The sequence below is a fragment of the Hyperolius riggenbachi genome, chromosome 7, assembly GCF_040937935.1.
Source record: "Hyperolius riggenbachi isolate aHypRig1 chromosome 7, aHypRig1.pri, whole genome shotgun sequence".
Taxonomy (NCBI): Eukaryota; Metazoa; Chordata; class Amphibia; order Anura; family Hyperoliidae; genus Hyperolius; species Hyperolius riggenbachi.
This window is the reverse complement of record NC_090652.1, coordinates 16,589,299-16,606,716: the sequence shown is the minus strand read 5'-3', so window position 1 is coordinate 16,606,716 and position 17,418 is coordinate 16,589,299. Positions and strand designations below refer to the sequence as shown.

At 45.2% G+C, this 17,418-nt stretch overlaps 1 protein-coding gene across 1 annotated transcript in view; it reads right to left on the bottom strand.

Annotated features, from left to right (window-relative positions):
* LOC137525347 (uncharacterized) overlaps positions 1 to 17,418 on the bottom strand; it is a 182,542-nt gene that overhangs the window by 155,764 nt on the left and 9,360 nt on the right. Inside the window, exon 2 of the mRNA XM_068246402.1 lies at positions 8,463 to 9,026. Within this exon, the coding sequence (XP_068102503.1) occupies positions 8,463 to 8,991 (529 nt within the window). The 5' untranslated portion in view covers positions 8,992 to 9,026. The remainder of the gene's footprint in view (positions 1 to 8,462; positions 9,027 to 17,418) is intronic.

Below are 17,418 nucleotides of genomic sequence, written 5' to 3'. Positions count from 1 at the left end.
CACCTCTGTGTTCAATGTGCACAACATTCTCAGTGGATTCCCTGAAGCTCTGTGGGGAGTGCATATGTATAGTACTACTGTGTAAAAGTAAACCTGAGAGATGAAATTAAAGTTTTATACATACCTGGGGCTTCCTCCAGCCCCCTTCAGGCTAATCATTTCCTTGCTGTCCTCCTCCGCCACCTGGATCTTCTGCTATGAGTCCAGGTACTTGAGCCAGTCTGGCGTAGTGCGCATGCACACACTCCGCCGCCAGGAGCGTACTACACCTGCGCAGCACGAATTGCACAGGTGCAGAATGCTCCTGGCTGTGGAAGCGGCAAGTGGCCGGACTGCGCTAACTGGCTGAATTACGGGGACTCCTAGCAGAAGATCCAGGTGGTGGAGGAGGACAGCGAGGGACTGATTGGCCTGAAGGGAGCTGGAGGAAGCCCCAGGTATGTATAACACTTTTCTTTTCATCCGTCTCAGGTAGCCTTTAATTCGTAGTCACCAAACCAAATTTTAACAACATAGCAAATTATTTGATTTCATGAGCAAAGAGAGTGCATACATTTGCATAAACCAGAATCAATGCAGAATTATTTCCATCTCATTGACCATCTCTATTAGTGACATGGCTACACATCAGGCTTTATACTTACAGCATAGATGTTATTTAGTATATATAAGAGATTCCTGTGTACACATCATATATACTGTACAGTCACAATCAGATATGTATCGTATATCTGACTTTAAAAATATGGGTAATCAATTTTATGCACAAGCAGTGTCATTAATTGCTTGGGACTTATTACTCACTCAAATGTGGAGATGAGGCCAACCTGAACTGTGAACATATACTAAACTGAAAAGAAGATTGGTTACACAGCCTCATAAAGTATACCAAGTCACGTTTATTGTATCAATTGTTAAAAGACACCGATCCTCAGACAATTTGCCATAGGTCAGTTGTTCCCCAGATAGTCCCCATAAAAACAGTTACTGCGGATAACATATATGACGCTGACTGCGTTCCAGATAGCAACAATTCAATGTGTTAAGCATATAAACAAAACTGTGTCTGGCCAGAAACATCAATTTTGCTGCACTTATCCTTGCATCCGCGCATTCATTCACCACATATACATGTGCCCAGATATTGGATATGGGGGGCCCCCTTTATATTAACTTGGATTCCTCCAAATGGTTCAGTTCATCATGGTATTATCAGAACTTGAATTAGCAGCCACTTGATCACAGCAAACAAGGGTAGATCTCACCCATATCAATTGTAGGTATCTCATCCAGGAAACTTCCGCTGGTCCGTGTGGCAGAGTCCTGTTGACAGGCTTGGGAGCGTGATGCTGTTAGCTCCACCATGCCGCTGCTCTCTTGCACGGAGAACGCCAGCCCGGAATTCCGTGCCCCACGTGTGTGTGATGATGCTGCGGTGCACGCAGCCGCGTCAGCTCCGCCCACCGACGCGTTTCACGTCCCAATTGGACGTTTCATCAGGGTGTGGTCTTACTAGCAAACGTCACCTCCTATGTAGTGGTTTAGGCTCCGCCCACCGCATCTCCGTTGCCATGCTCACCATTCGTATTTACTGCATAGACTATATGCGGTGCGGCTTGTATACATAACACTCTGTAAGACAGCCTTTCATGTTATTATATTTAGGCAGATCATATCTATACTTGATGTTTTGAGTTCATATGTATGTCATTCTCAAAAACTTTTTCCTTTATAACAATTGAGTTTAGTGGACACGCCACATCTGCACAGTAAACGTCCATAGCGGAGGAAGACCGCAAGGAAAGAGAGTCCATACATGCAATTCATAGCATAGTTCATCGTTCAGGGATGTCATGATTAGCCTATCAGGTCAATTCATGCTGTACATTTACATGACAGTTCCAAGTATGGTTGACTATTACTTGGGCATATATTGTCCTTAAAGGCACAATAGTCATTCACTGCGGATCCATCCATACCCATGCTTTACCCATTTCTTCTCAAAATTAGTTAGAATATGCACCAACTGATCATGGGCAAGCCCTACAGTGGACAGCAATTTGATGCCAAATGATAAGGTTGGTTCAACATATCAATATCTATTGGCTCTAAGGAAGGGGGACAGGTCTAATTCGGCATTTAACCCTTTAGGTGCCACTGTACCAAGTTTAAAGATCCACATTGCCTCCTTACAATAGAGTATTTCATCAAAATCACCACGTCTGTTCGATATCTTTAAATTATAAATCCCCTTGACTGTGGTTCCCTTCAAGCTGTTCTGATGACATTCTCTATAGTGGTCATAAATGACCCCTGTCGATTTCCCCTTGGTTATCTTTCCAAAATGTTCGAGAATCCTCTCCTTCAATGCCCTTTTGGTCTTGCCAATATAGCCTAGTCCACAGGGACACTGTATCATATAAACTACCTTTTTAGTGTCACAGTTTATAAAGGATCTAATGGCAAACTTTTTGTTGCCACTACTATCATAGAACACATTGGCATGATCAACATATGGGCATAGCTTACATTTAGAACACTTGAACATCCCTGTGGGCTTCCTACTGTCAAGCCACGTCACAGGGTTCTTTTGTAGTTCACTATGCACCAACCGATCCTTTAAATTGGGCGCTCTTCTGGCAGTTAAGAGTGGCCTCGGACCCACTATTTTTTCAATTTCTTTATCAGAGGTGAGTATTGGCCAAAATCTGCTCAATAGTTCACGTAGATTGTTCCAATGGGCCCCAAAGCCGGTCACGAGGCGCATGTGCCCATCTCCCTCCGTTTTGTGCGGCATCCCCCTAGGGGCCAGCAATTTCTGCCGGTCCAGGTCCCAAGCCCGCCGCAAAGCATTCCGCAATACCGAATGCGGGTATCCGCGCTCGCGAAACCGCTGATACATATTGCGTGCTTCATTTCTGAAGTCTTCATCCCTGCAGCAATTCCTCCTTAAACGGAGGAACTGCCCGTATGGGATTCCCTTCTTTAGAGACGACGGGTGGTGGCTGGTCGCGTGTAATACCGTATTGCCAGCCGTAGGCTTACGATACGATGTGGTTATTATCGCCTGACCCTCCACTTTCAATAAGAGATCCAAAAATGGGATCTCCCTCCCAAAGGTGAAGGTCAGATGAATATTCTTAGTATTGATGTTCAATTTAAGTATGAATTGTTCCAATTCCTCAACGGTACCTCTCCATACCATTAACACGTCGTCAATAAATCTAATCCAGAGGGCGACGTGTGCACCGAACTCTGGGCTGGGATAAACCTGTTCCCGTTCCCAGAGTCCCAAATGTAAACATGCATAGGCTGGTGCACACGACGCCCCCATCGACGTACCGCGTAATTGTTGATAAAATTGGCCTTCAAATACGAAACAATTCCTAGTAAGAATTAATTTCATTGCCTCCACAATAAATGCATTGTGGGCTGTTGCAGAGGGATGCCGCTCACGGAGGAAGAAGGACATTGCCCGGAGCCCCTCCTCGTGTGGGATCGACGTGTAGAGAGACTCCACGTCGATCCCGACAAGGACGGATCCCGGGGGCACCTCGAACCCGGCCAGGACACTCAGAACATCACGTGTGTCCTGTATGTAGGACGGTAGTGCTTGGACCAATGGGCAAACCTTTCTATCTATGTACTGTCCCAAACGCTGAGTGGGACTCCCAATCGCCGAGACGATTGGTCGTCCTGGAGGATTTTCCATAGATTTGTGCACCTTAGGGATGATATATAAGGTTGGCACATTAAAGGTAGTCACAGTCAAATAATCATACTCTTTCTTGGTTAATATTTTTTCACATAGACCTTCATCAACGAGGCTATTGACCTGTTCCTTGATTAACGGGAAAGGATTGTCCCGAAGTTTTCGGTATGTATTGGTATCATTTAGTTGTCTTTGAATCTCCTGCACATATTTTTCCTCATCCATGAGGACAACGTTTCCCCCTTTGTCACTGGGTTTAATTACTAGATGGGGGGCCTTTTGGAGTTCCTCCAACGCTAATTGTTCCTGTGGTGTTAAGTTCTTTTCATTTTTAGGGGGAAACAACCTTAAATTCCAAAGTTCTTGTTCAACCGTGTTCAAAAATACCTGAACACTTTTGTTTTGGGATAATGGGGGCATAAATACAGATTTAAGCCGTAAGGCAGTTATGGGTGGTGGGGTCAGGGGTGTGGTGGGATCATTAGGTATAGCTTCTGGGGAAAAGTTATCTGTGTCAGCAGACCCAAAGACACCATGAACATCCTGTTCATCCAGGAGGGATTGCAAGGCCACAATAGCTTCCCTTTCATCTTGTGCCAAACACACATATCCTGAAGTTGGATCATCATTTGATTGCGGGTTTTGTCCCATTGTAAGTTTCAGAATTACTTTTCTTAAGAACAGATAAATATCTTTATAAATCTGAAATATGTCACCTGGTATGGTTGGTGAGAAGGACAGGCCTTTTTTAAGCAGTGAAATGTGTCTTTCCTCCAGTTTGAAATTGGATAAATTAATAACATTCCTACTGGCTTCTTCATTACATAAATTCCCATTAGTGTCTAATTTTTCTGGCTTACACTTCTCGTTATTCTGCCCGGATTGTCTATCCCTTCTGGTTCTCTCATGGCTCTTCCTTCTTTCTGATCTCTTCCCCTGCCTCTGCCTCGTCCTCTCCCTCTCCCCCTTCCCCTCCTGCCTCTGCCTCGTCCCCTGCTCTGTGGCATATCGTCCTCTAAAAAAGTGACTGATCTTCTACTGTTACCTGACAAATCAGTATCTATACTGGAGGGTTCCAGACTGTCCAGTCCCGTGGATCCCTTTCTTCCCTTCTTTCTAATTTTCTTTTGGTTAATTCTGTTAATGGGATTTAGGGCCTCATCAGAGTCCCATCTACTTAAATCCTTTTGAAATTTCTGTTTCTGTTTTTTAATTGCCGCCTGAATTTTCTCAATCTGTTTCTTGAGATTCTCATTAAAGGAGTTGAACTCAGCATGGGTCTTCCTCCGCTATGGACGTTTACTGTGCAGATGTGGCGTGTCCACTAAACTCAATTGTTATAAAGGAAAAAGTTTTTGAGAATGACATACATATGAACTCAAAACATCAAGTATAGATATGATCTGCCTAAATATAATAACATGAAAGGCTGTCTTACAGAGTGTTATGTATACAAGCCGCACCGCATATAGTCTATGCAGTAAATACGAATGGTGAGCATGGCAACGGAGATGCGGTGGGCGGAGCCTAAACCACTACATAGGAGGTGACGTTTGCTAGTAAGACCACACCCTGATGAAACGTCCAATTGGGACGTGAAACGCGTCGGTGGGCGGAGCTGACGCGGCTGCGTGCACCGCAGCATCATCACACACACGTGGGGCACGGAATTCCGGGCTGGCGTTCTCCGTGCAAGAGAGCAGCGGCATGGTGGAGCTAACAGCATCACGCTCCCAAGCCTGTCAACAGGACTCTGCCACACGGACCAGCGGAAGTTTCCTGGATGAGATACCTACAATTGATATGGGTGAGATCTACCCTTGTTTGCTGTGATCAAGTGGCTGCTAATTCAAGTTCTGATAATACCATGATGAACTGAACCATTTGGAGGAATCCAAGTTAATATAAAGGGGGCCCCCCATATCCAATATCTGGGCACATGTATATGTGGTGAATGAATGCGCGGATGCAAGGATAAGTGCAGCAAAATTGATGTTTCTGGCCAGACACAGTTTTGTTTATATGCTTAACACATTGAATTGTTGCTATCTGGAACGCAGTCAGCGTCATATATGTTATCCGCAGTAACTGTTTTTATGGGGACTATCTGGGGAACAACTGACCTATGGCAAATTGTCTGAGGATCGGTGTCTTTTAACAATTGATACAATAAACGTGACTTGGTATACTTTATGAGGCTGTGTAACCAATCTTTAAAAATATGGGGACTGCTTTATTGAAGCAGCACAAGTAACTCATTTTGATTGGTTTATTTCATTTTTGTGGACAAAGCACAGCTATTACTGTATATATAAATTATTTATGATGACTATTATCTGATAAATAGAACATTTTATCATATTTTCTATTTTAATTACAATTTAAATTCATTAGGAGTCTGAGTAATTTTTCCCGACTCCGACTCCAGGCACCCAAAATTGCTCCGACTCCACAGCCCTGCTTTTTATCTCACTTTTTATTTTAATTTTTGATTTTTTCTTGTACTTCAGTCTAAATTTTTTTATCTTCATAAAAAAGAATTCACAGGTCAGCAGTGGACAGAGTGTGTCAGGAGGAGAAGCAGCAGCAAGAGGCCCCTCTCGTCTTCCTCTAGCCATCACTCTGTGCATCATGTGCAGCCTGCCCAGTCCCACTGCACGCCAACCCACTCTGCACACCAGGCTGGAAGCAGCATCCAGACCTCATCAGCTGTCTCCTCCCCCCAGTTTGTCGCCCAGCACCAGGCCTCTCTCCCCGAAATGATGGCACGGAAGAGGCCTCTCACCCCAACTGACCCAACAGTGATCCGCAACAATGGGCTCCGGGTAAGATTGTTGGCCCAACAGCTCCTGCCCTATCAGCTGGTGGAAAGTGCCCCCTTCCGCCAGCTGATGTGCTGTTTGGTGCCACAATGGTGGATCCCCAGCCTCCATTATTTTACCAGGGCTGCCATCCCAGCCCCACCAGCATGTAGTGGAATGTGTATCCTGGTTGTTGGACCATGCAGTCGGCAGCAGGGTGCACCTCACTACAGATGCCTGAGGGCCCTTTCACACTGGCACAGCGCGGTGCCACATTTCTGCCGCAGCCTACCGCTAGGGCAATGTTAGTCTATGGGGTCTTCCATACCGACGTGGTGCGGCACAATGCGATGGAAGTGATGTTTTGCCTCATCCCTGATGCAAGTGCATACCTGCGTTACCGTGCAGCTCTTGCGGCGGACTGGAAGTCATGTAAGTCTATGGAGACCCACAGGTTTTTAAACTGACCGCCACATTTTGACACGCTGCGCATGCAAAGAAGCGTATTTAAGCAAAACGAATCTGCGCACGTGATTGCTTCACCAACAGGAAGTGAGTGTCACTTCCTGCTTGGCCATCTGCCAGACAGGAATTACCGTGTACTAACGTGGTAATCCCTGAAGGCCTGTTGTTGGCGGTGCGCCCCCAGGGGGTCAAGAAGAGGCCAGTCTAACTCCCTTCTGCCCCCTCCTTTGTCCCAGGTAGTGTTGGGTGTAATGACCTGTAATTTATGGATAACTGTAATGACAAGTTGTAATTGCGGCCTACAGCACCATAGTCATAATCCGTAATCCACCGCGGTTACAAATTCTGACTACGAGTGTAATCAGCTGTAATCACAACTTCGAGTCCATTACGGAAGTGCATTTTTAATCAGAATATCTCTAGCAACCAATAGGAATGAGCGGAGCTCTGGCCACACCCTTCCCTATATAAGGCGGATGCCATCTTGGATTATCTCCTTGCTGTTACTCAGTACTGTGTGAGAGGTTGTGCTGGAGAGAGCAGTGCTGTTTATTTGCATTTTGTGAACGATTTGTGCTCATTTGAGACTCACTGAACCTGTGATTGATAGTTTAGTGACTCAGAGAGTTAGCTTACTAATTGTTAGCTTTGTCATTCAGTTAGAGAGTTAGCTTACTGCGCATTTATTGGCTAACTTGGAAGAAAAGCTCTGACTTGGGCTATTGCTGGGGGAAATTTTGTCACTTGGTGTGGGGACAGCTTTTACTGTATTTATTATGTTGTGCACTATTTTCTCCAGACGACGCCCTATACAAGGGTGAAACAATTGTTGAGAGCACTGTATATATACTTAGGCACCTTGGCACCCACTGCATATTGTATACCCCAGTTTCCTTCTGTGAAGGCGCATTACCTATCATTGTGACCCCTATGGGGTCACTTTTTTTAGTGCGGCCACATCCTACATAGAACTGTGTGCACAATACCAATGCCCTGAGATGAGGGTAAGGTACACCCAGTACAGCCGCAATGCGTGATTTGCATAGGTAATACAATTAACCTAGAGGCAATAGGACTGTATTTCAGGTCTTTAGTGGCGATACCGGGGACGAGATAGCTACACTCCACTGTGTGTACAATCCAGTGGGGGGGGGGATCAGCAACGACCCTCGCCCCTTAGTATTGACACCATTACCATTGACCATACAAAGCGCGGTCCACTTGTCCTCATTCTGTGATACAGCAAATCTTCCATATGTTTAGATGCGACTTCATCTTACATATGGGATAGTCTCATTTTGAGACTAATTTTGGTACTTTTTGGTCGAGTCCTGTGGGCAGTGTGTAATTGATTAACTTGGAAGAAAAGGAGTAAGCTTTCAGCTATGAAGCCTTCCTCAGACTCGACTCCTGTATACTGACAACATGGAGAGCACACAGCTTATATGCACTGGACATTAAAAGGAGATACATTTATCACTTACCAATGCTCATCCCAGTAATAATGTCCTCTTCTTCCTTTTTACTTGTTCTTATTATGTCACTCTCCTCCATAGACTGCTCATCACTCCTCACATAGACCTCTCCTTCTTCTTCTTTAATTGGTTCCATCCTGCCACCCTCCTCCATATACTGCTCATCACTCCTCACATAGGTCTCTTCTTCTTCCTCTTTAATTGTCCCCGTCACGCCACGCTTCTCCATAGACTGCTGATCACTCCTCACATATGTATCTTCTTCTTCCTCTTTAATCGTCCTTATCATGCCACCCTCCTCCATAGACTGCTGATCACCCCTCACATATGTATCTTCTTCTTCCTCTTTAATCGTCCTTATCATGCCACCCTCCTCCACAGACTGCTGATCACTCCTCACATAGGCCTCTCCTTGTTCCTCAATTGTCTGCATCATGCCACCCTCCTCCGTAGATTGTTGATCACTCATCACATAGGTCTCTTCTTCTTCAAATGTAATCATTTCACCCTCCTCCATAGACTGCTGATCACTCCTCATATATGTAATTTGCTCTTTAAGGTCAGATCTCAGTTCTGAAATGGATAACAAATTATAGCTGTAAGATATCAAATAATCAAAGCACAGAAAAGAACATACATTGCTAGGGGGTGATAATATCCCATAAGCTGTGGCATCTGCACATTCATCACCACAGTCCTCTCTCCCAGTGTGCCTTGCTCATCATCTGGTGCTTCTCTCCTCCTCTCCATGCACACATTCCTGGGAGGTTACAGCAGTGCCGGCAGCGGGAGATGGATGAGGGTGTGAAGAGAGAACAGCTGGAGATATAGGAAGATAAGAGCTGATGCCTGCAGCTAATTAGCTATGAATTATCATTACTTACTCAGGGCTGTGGAGTCGGAGTAGGATGATTTTGTACAAATATTCACAACAATTACAGCACCCTGATACTGCGCTCATATGCTGAGTCAGATGTTATATAGGTCACCTCTAAAAAATGTTTTATATAAAAGATAATGAATCAAACATTCATCAAACATTCATATTACATGTGCTAAATTCTAAGTAAAAAACACAATAGCAGGCAGTAACCACATGTATAATGTCCTTGCTCATATAATAATTATCATGTAGGAGCGCTCTTCCTAGATGCGTGCAACCATCAAAATAAAGTTCTTCAGTAAAAATGGTTAAGCGCTCTTCTCTGCCTGTTCCTTCTTAGACACAGCAAATATGTCATATAATGAAAAAGCCCCCCCTTCGGGGAGAGACTCACCAGACTTCTAGGCCTCCAAGGCCAATGCTCGCATTCGGGGTATTGGCCACCCCGCAGCCTCTCTGGCAGTCCTCTCTTGGCTATTCCCAGTCTGTGTAAGCAAAAAGCGGATTCCACATCGCGTAAAAGCGTACCAGTTTATTTTTAAAAAATTTAAAAACAGATCAGTGGTGTATAACCACTCATTGGGTCAGAAAACTTCATCAAAAATGAAAAAACACAGCCAGCCCCTTGTTTTACAAGCTACCTGATTCCAGGTACAGGGGTATGCAGCTGTGACGTCACTCCGTGGCTGCGAGTGACGTCACAGCGCACGACGCTCGCTGGACGCGGCGGGATTGTCTGTGTGCAGCAGGCTCGGTATCTTTTAGAGCACTAGCCAGTAAGCTATTGCGGAGAGGGACGCTAAATGACAGAGGCGTGCGCCTTGTCACCAGCTTAGTGCATCTCATCTCTGCATACCCCTGTACCTGGAATCAGGTAGCTTGTAAAACAAGGGGCTGGCTGTGTTTTTTCATTTTTGATGAAGTTTTCTGACCCAATGAGTGGTTATACACCACTGATCTGTTTTTAAATTTTTTAAAAATAAACTGGTACGCTTTTACGCGATGTGGAATCCGCTTTTTGCTTACACAGACTGGGAATAGCCAAGAGAGGACTGCCAGAGAGGCTGCGGGGTGGCCAATACCCCGAATGCGAGCATTGGCCTTGGAGGCCTAGAAGTCTGGTGAGTCTCTCCCCGAAGAGGGGGCTTTTTCATTATATGACATATTTGCTGTGTCTAAGAAGGAACAGGCAGAGAAGAGCGCTTAACCATTTTTACTGAAGAACTTGATTTTGTACAAAATCCACAGCTCTGGTAAGTATTGGACTCAGGAGTCGGAGTCGAGGAGTCAGAGCCATTTTGGGTACCTGGAGTTGGAGGTTTTATAAACTGAGGAGTCGGAAGTTGTTTTGTACTGACTCCACAGCCCGGCTTATGATGAACTGGGCAGATGGGACTGCAGCTCCATATACTGACCCTACCTGTCCACCACCTACTAACCGCAAACCTTCCAAGAGCCATAGCAACAAATCTCCCAGCTGGGACAGTGCCAGTACCAGGACAGAAGCAGCAGAGGCTACCCAACCACTCTCTCCAGCTGCAGCCTCCATCTTCTCTACCTGTCCTACCAGCCACGCCCCTTGTTACCTGGCTCCACCCACCTAGCTGTGACCCCACCATCATCTTTGTGCAGACTCCAACCTCACCCACTGTGGGCATCCCAACACCAGTGGCTCCTGACTGCACATTGGCATCTTCTCATCGGAGATACAATGCAGTGTTCTCCCCAGAATTTTTTTTCCAGCCGGTTGGCATGAAAAAGTAGCCGGGTGGGTCGGCACTGGTAAATATGGTGGCGTGCGTAAGTTACCAGAGCATGCTATGCTGCACTACCGCAACATAGCGTACGCTCGTCTCTCTATCTCTGTCCACTTTTACAGTTTAGTTTCCAGTTGCATTGGTCACGGGGTATTGCAGATAGTGTGCAGGGGCCACATATAATGATTTATTAAAGGAAATGTCAGAGGAGTTAAAAAACAAAGATCTACTTACCCAGGCCAACGTAGGGGATCCCGGGACACCAGAGCTCCGGCGAGGTCACATGACGGCTGCCAGGGACTAGAGGAAGTAAACCTTTGTTTTTTAACACCTAGGAAATTTCCTTTAATATACTATGACTAGCTGATTGCCCGGCGTTGCCCGGGTAAGTATTTGGCTAGTGTTGGCTCCGCCCACTTTTTCTAACCCTAACACACAATTACTCAATAACCAAGTTTGTGGGCTTTGCGGTCTTTGGAATCAATAATTTGCATTGAAATGAAAAAAATCTGATTGGCTGTTTGTGGCTCCACCCTCTTTTCTGAATTTGAACCCCAGTCACCCAATGACCAACTGTAGCAGGTTTAAGGCCTGTGCCATTAACAGTGCAAGAATGGCAGCAATTAAATATTCCCCTTGAGAAGCAATAGGTGAAGTTTGATTCACTTTTGTAGGCTCCACCCACTTTTCTGAATATTTAACCCAGTCACCCAGTGACCAACTGTGCAAAGTTTGAGAACCCTGCCATTAACAGTGTAAGAATGGCTGCAGTATACATTTTCCCAGTGAAATTTGTATTTGTCTCCACCCACTAATGACCTGGAACTGCCCGCCCGTGTATGTATTTGACCGGTTTTGGCTCCGCCCACTTTTACTAACCCTAATGCACAAACACTCAATGACCAAGTTTGTGAGCTTTGGGGTCTTTGGCATCAATAATTTGTATATTCCCATAGAAATTAAACAAATCAGATTGGCTGTTAGCGGCTGCGCCACTCTCCAACATTTGAACCCCAGTCACCCAATGACCAACTATAGCAGGTTTGAGGCATCTGCTACAGCCCCGTTTCTATGGGCGTGCGATACGTGCAATCGCCCGGGGCGCTTTATTGTGCTGCAGGAGGGGGGGGGGGGCGCCGGAGCGGGGGAACGGCCATAATAGTTATAACTCACCTTCTTCATCCGTTCCCCCACAGTTTCAATATCTTTCCTCTCCCGGCGTCTGTCGCCTGGTAACAACACCCCCTGTGATGACGTACCGCATGTCATCACAGGAAGCGCTGTTACTAATTAGATAGATGCCGGGAAAGGAAGGACATTGAAGCAGCGCGGGTTCGGCGGAAGCAGGTGAGTTATTACTATTATGTCCGCTCCCCCCGCTCCTGCGCCCAACTCATGCCGCCCATACCTAACTAACCTAAACTGCGGGATCCTACCTAACACCTATATTGCGGGGCACCTACCTAACTAACCTAAACTGCAGGAACCTACCTAGCTAATCTAAACTGCAGGAACCTACCTATTTAACCTAAACTGCAGGAACCTACCTACCTAACTAACCTATACTGCGGGAACCTACCTAACTAACCTATACTGCGGGAACCTACCTAACTAACCTATACTGCGGGAACCTACCTAACTAACCTATACTGTGGGAACCTACCTAACTAACCTATACTGCGGGAACCTACCTAGCCAAGCTATACGCCGGGAACCTACCTAACTATCCTATACTGCCGGAACCTACCTATATAACCCATACTGGGGGAACCTACCTATCGAACCCATACTGGGGGAACCTACCTATCAAACCTATACTGCGGGAACCTACCTATCTAAACTATACTGCGGGAACCTACCTATCGAACCTATACTGCGGGAACCTACCTATCGAACCTATACTGCGGGCACCTACCTATCTAAACTATACTGGGAGCACCTACCTATCTAACCCACACTGGTGGCAACTATACAGGCTACCCTATACTGGAGGCACCTACGTAGCTAACCTGTACAACCTGTACTGTGGGCACCTATGCCTGGCTCCATGGGGGGGGATTTTCCCTTTGAAAATCAACAGGTGAATTTTGATTGGCTATTATAGGCTCCACCCACTTCCCTGAATATTAATCTCAGTCACCCAGTGACCATCTTGGCAAAGTTTGAGATCCCTGCCATTAACAGTGAAGAAGGGCTGCAGTTTACATTTTCCCAGTGAAATTTGTTTTTGGCTCTGCCCACTTTTTGTAAACTGGACACACAGTCACTCAATGACCATGTTTGTGAGCTTTGGGTCCTTGGCATCAATAATTTGTATTTTCCCAGTGAAATGAAACACATCTGATTGGCTGTTTGTGGCTCTATCCCAGGCATGGGCAAACTTGGCCCTCCAGCTGTTAAGGAACTACAAATCCCACAATGCATTTGCCTTTATGAGCCATGACTGTGGCTGTCAGACTCCTGCAATGCATTGTGGGACTTGTAGTTCCTCAACAGCTGGAGGGCCAAGTTTGCCCATGCCTGCTCTATCCCCTTTTCTGAATTTGAACCCCAGTGACCCAATGACCAACTGTATCAGGTTTGAGGATTGTGCCATTAATAGTGCAAGAATGGCAGCAATTTTAATATTCCCTTTGAAAATCAACAGGTGAATTTTGATTGGCTTTTTGTAGGCTCCACCCACTTTTCTGTATAATAATCTGTGCCATTAACAGTGCAAGAATGGCAGCAATGTAAATATTCCCCTTGAAAATCAAAAGATGAATTTTGATTGGCTGCTGTACACTCCACTCACTTTCCTGAATATTAATCCTAGTCACCCAGTGGCCAACTGTGTCAAGTTTGAGAACCCTGCCAACAACAGAATGGCTGAAATCAATCTAACAAATCTGATTGGCTGTTTGTGGCTCCACCGCCTTTAGTGAATTTGGTCCCCAGTCACCCAATTACTGACTATATCAGGTTTGAGGCCTCTGCCATTAACAGTGTAAGAATGGTAGCAATGTAAATATTCCCCATGAAAATCAATAGGTGAATTTTGATTGGCTGTTGTAGGCTCCACCCACATTTCTGAATAATAATCCCAGGCACTCAGTGGCCAATTGTGTCAAGTTTGGGAACCCTGCCATGTAAAAAATTAAGTTTCTTGCACCGCCCACTTTTTGTAACCTTGACATATAGTCACTAAATTACCAAGTTTATCAGCTTTGGGGTCCTTGGTATCAATACTTTGTATATCTGATTGGCTGTTTGTAGCTCCGCCCCTTTCTGAATTTGAACCCCAGTCTCCCAGTGACCAGCTGTACCAGGTTTGAGGCATCTGCTATTAACAGTATAAGAATGGTTGCAGTTTAAATATTCCCTTTGAAAATCAAAAGTTGAATTTTGATTGGCTGTTGTAGGCTCCACCCACTTTCCAAAATCTTAATCTCATTCACCCAATGACCAACTGTGCAAAGTTTGACAACCCTGCCATTAACAGTGTAAGAATGGCTGCAGTTTATATTTTCCCTGTAAAATTTGTTTTTGGCTCCACCCACTTTGTGTAACCTTGTCACACAGTCACTCAATGACCAATTTTGTGAGCTTTCAGGTTCCTGGCATCAAAAATGTGTGAATGGAAGCAGTTTATCCAGCAAAGAAATCTGATTGGCTGTTTGTGGCCCCGCCCCTTTAGTGAATTTGGACCCCAGTCACCCAATGACTGACTGCAGCAAGTCTGAAGCCTCTGTCATAAACAGTGTAAGAATGGCAGCAGTTTAAATATTCCCTTTTAAATGCAATAGGTGAATTTTGATTGGCTGTTGTAGGCTCCACCCACTTTCCAAAATCTTAATCTCATTCACCCAGTGACCAAGTGTGGCAAGTTTGAGAACCCTGCGATTAACAGTGTAAGAATGGCTGCAGTTTACATTTTCCCATTTAAAATGAATGGCTGAATTTTGATTGGCTGTTTTATGCTCCGCCCGCTTTTCCTGGATTTGTAACCTCAGTCACCAAGTGACCAACTGTGCCAAGTGTGGGGACTCTGGCTTGATTACTGTGAGAATGGCAGCCTTTTACATTTTTTCCATTGACTTGAATAGGTGAAATCTGATTTGCTGTTTGTAGCTCCGCCCAGGTGTGCAGGGGGGACGCGAGACCCCCAGAACATATCATCCCAGGTAGTAAGGGATCTGCATACCAAGTTTCGTTCAAATTCGAGTGATCGCGGCACATACACACACACACACACACACACACACATACACACACACACACACACATACATACATACATCCGATTTTATATCAGGGCTGTGGAGTCGGTCCAAAAATCCACCGACTCCGACTCCGACTCCTCAGTTTAGGATTCCACCGACTCCGACTCCACGACTCCGACTCCTCTAATTTGCATATTACAATTTTGTTGATTAAAAGTATGTAACATGAAATTCGTCTCTTAACTGCCAATGCTTAGGAATTTTACAAGACAACTGAAGTGAGAAGGATATGTAGACTACTATATTTATTCCCTTTAGACTAAAACTAGTCCTTGGTAAGAGTACTTGTAAAAGGTACAAACCGGAACAAAGAACATCTATCAGGCCCTAGGCAATGTAAGTGTGGGTACATGTAAGAATGATGTGCAGGTATTCTGCAGGGGAATGAGGAGATTGTAAACAGACAACACCTCTGTGTTCAATGTGCACAGCATTCTCAGTGGATTCCCTGCAGCTCTGTGGGGAGTGCATATGTAGAGTATAGTACTACTGTGTAACAAAGTAAACCTGAGACAGATGAAATTAAAGTTTTATACATAACTGGGGCTTCCTCCAGCCGCCTTCAGGATAATCAGTCCCTCGTTGTCCTCCTCCACCACCTGGATCTTCTGCTATGAGTCCAGGTACTTGAGCCAGTCAAGCGTAGTGCACATGCACACACTCCGCCGCCAGGAGCATACTACACCTGTGCAGCACTATTGCGCAGGTGCAGAATGTTCCTGGCTGTGGGAGCGGCATGCGGCCGGACAGCGCTGACTGGCTGAATTACCAGGACTCATAGCAGAAGATCCGGGTGGTGGAAGACAGTGAGGGACTGATTAGCCTGAAGGGGGCTGGAGGAAGCCCCAGGTATGTATAAAACTTTACTTTTCACCCGTCTCAGTTTCCCTTTAATTTGTAGTCACCAAACCAAATTTTAATAACATATCAAATTATTTGATTTCATCAGCAAAGGGAGTGCATACATTTGCATAAATCAGCATCAATGCAGAATTATTTCCATCTCGTTGACCATCTCTATATAGTGACATGGCTAACCATCAGGCTTTATACTTACAGCATAGATGTTATTTAGTGTATATAAGAGATTCCTGTGTACACATCATATATACAGTCACAATCAGATATGTATATCTGACTTGAAAAATACGGGGACTGCTTTATTGAAGCAGCACAAGTAACTAATTTTGATTGGTTTATTTCATTTTTGTAGACTAAGCACAGCTATTACTGTATATATACTGTATATATACATTATTTTTAATGACTATTATCTGAGAAATAGAACATTTTATCATATTTTCTATTTTAATTACAGTTACAAATTCATTAGGAGTCGGAGTCGGAGTCGGTGCATTTTTTCCCGACTCCGACTCCGACTCCAGGCACCCAAAATTGCCCGACTCCACGACTCCGACTCCACGACTCCGACTCCACAGCCCTGTTTTATATATATATAGATTATTATAGGTGGCCCTTGCACACTATCTGCAATATCACACCATGCCCCCATTTACCTCTCAGCCCCCCTTCCGATATCGTACACATAAAATCATATCCATGGTCAGCCAGTGTCAGTGAACATCACAGCCTGCATATAGAATCTGATTCAGCTTCAGCCATCAGTGAACTGTGCGCATACCTCTGTCTCCTTACACATCTCTGCACAGCTCACAAACACACAGCTCTGCAGTCCACGGCCAGCGCTAATGGTCACGCCTCTTATGCGCTGAGCCAATCAAAGTACGAGCTCGCCAGGAAGCGCAAGATCTCATGCACAGAGGAGAAGCACCGCATCCTGACAGCCGGGAACTTGTCAGCGACGAGCGGGGCTCACTGTGACAGTGACACAGTGACATCAACCAGGTAATTTATTTTACTTGGACGCGGTGATAGCGTGGCATGCAATCTCACCAGCCGGGCGGTAATTAAATTTACCCGGGATCTCCGTCCGGCTGATTGATCCTGGGGAGAACACAGCAATGGATATAGTCACATGATGCACCTGTCTCATCTGCTGAAAATGGATGCAATGCATAGATCCTGCTCCTTCAGGACCTCCCT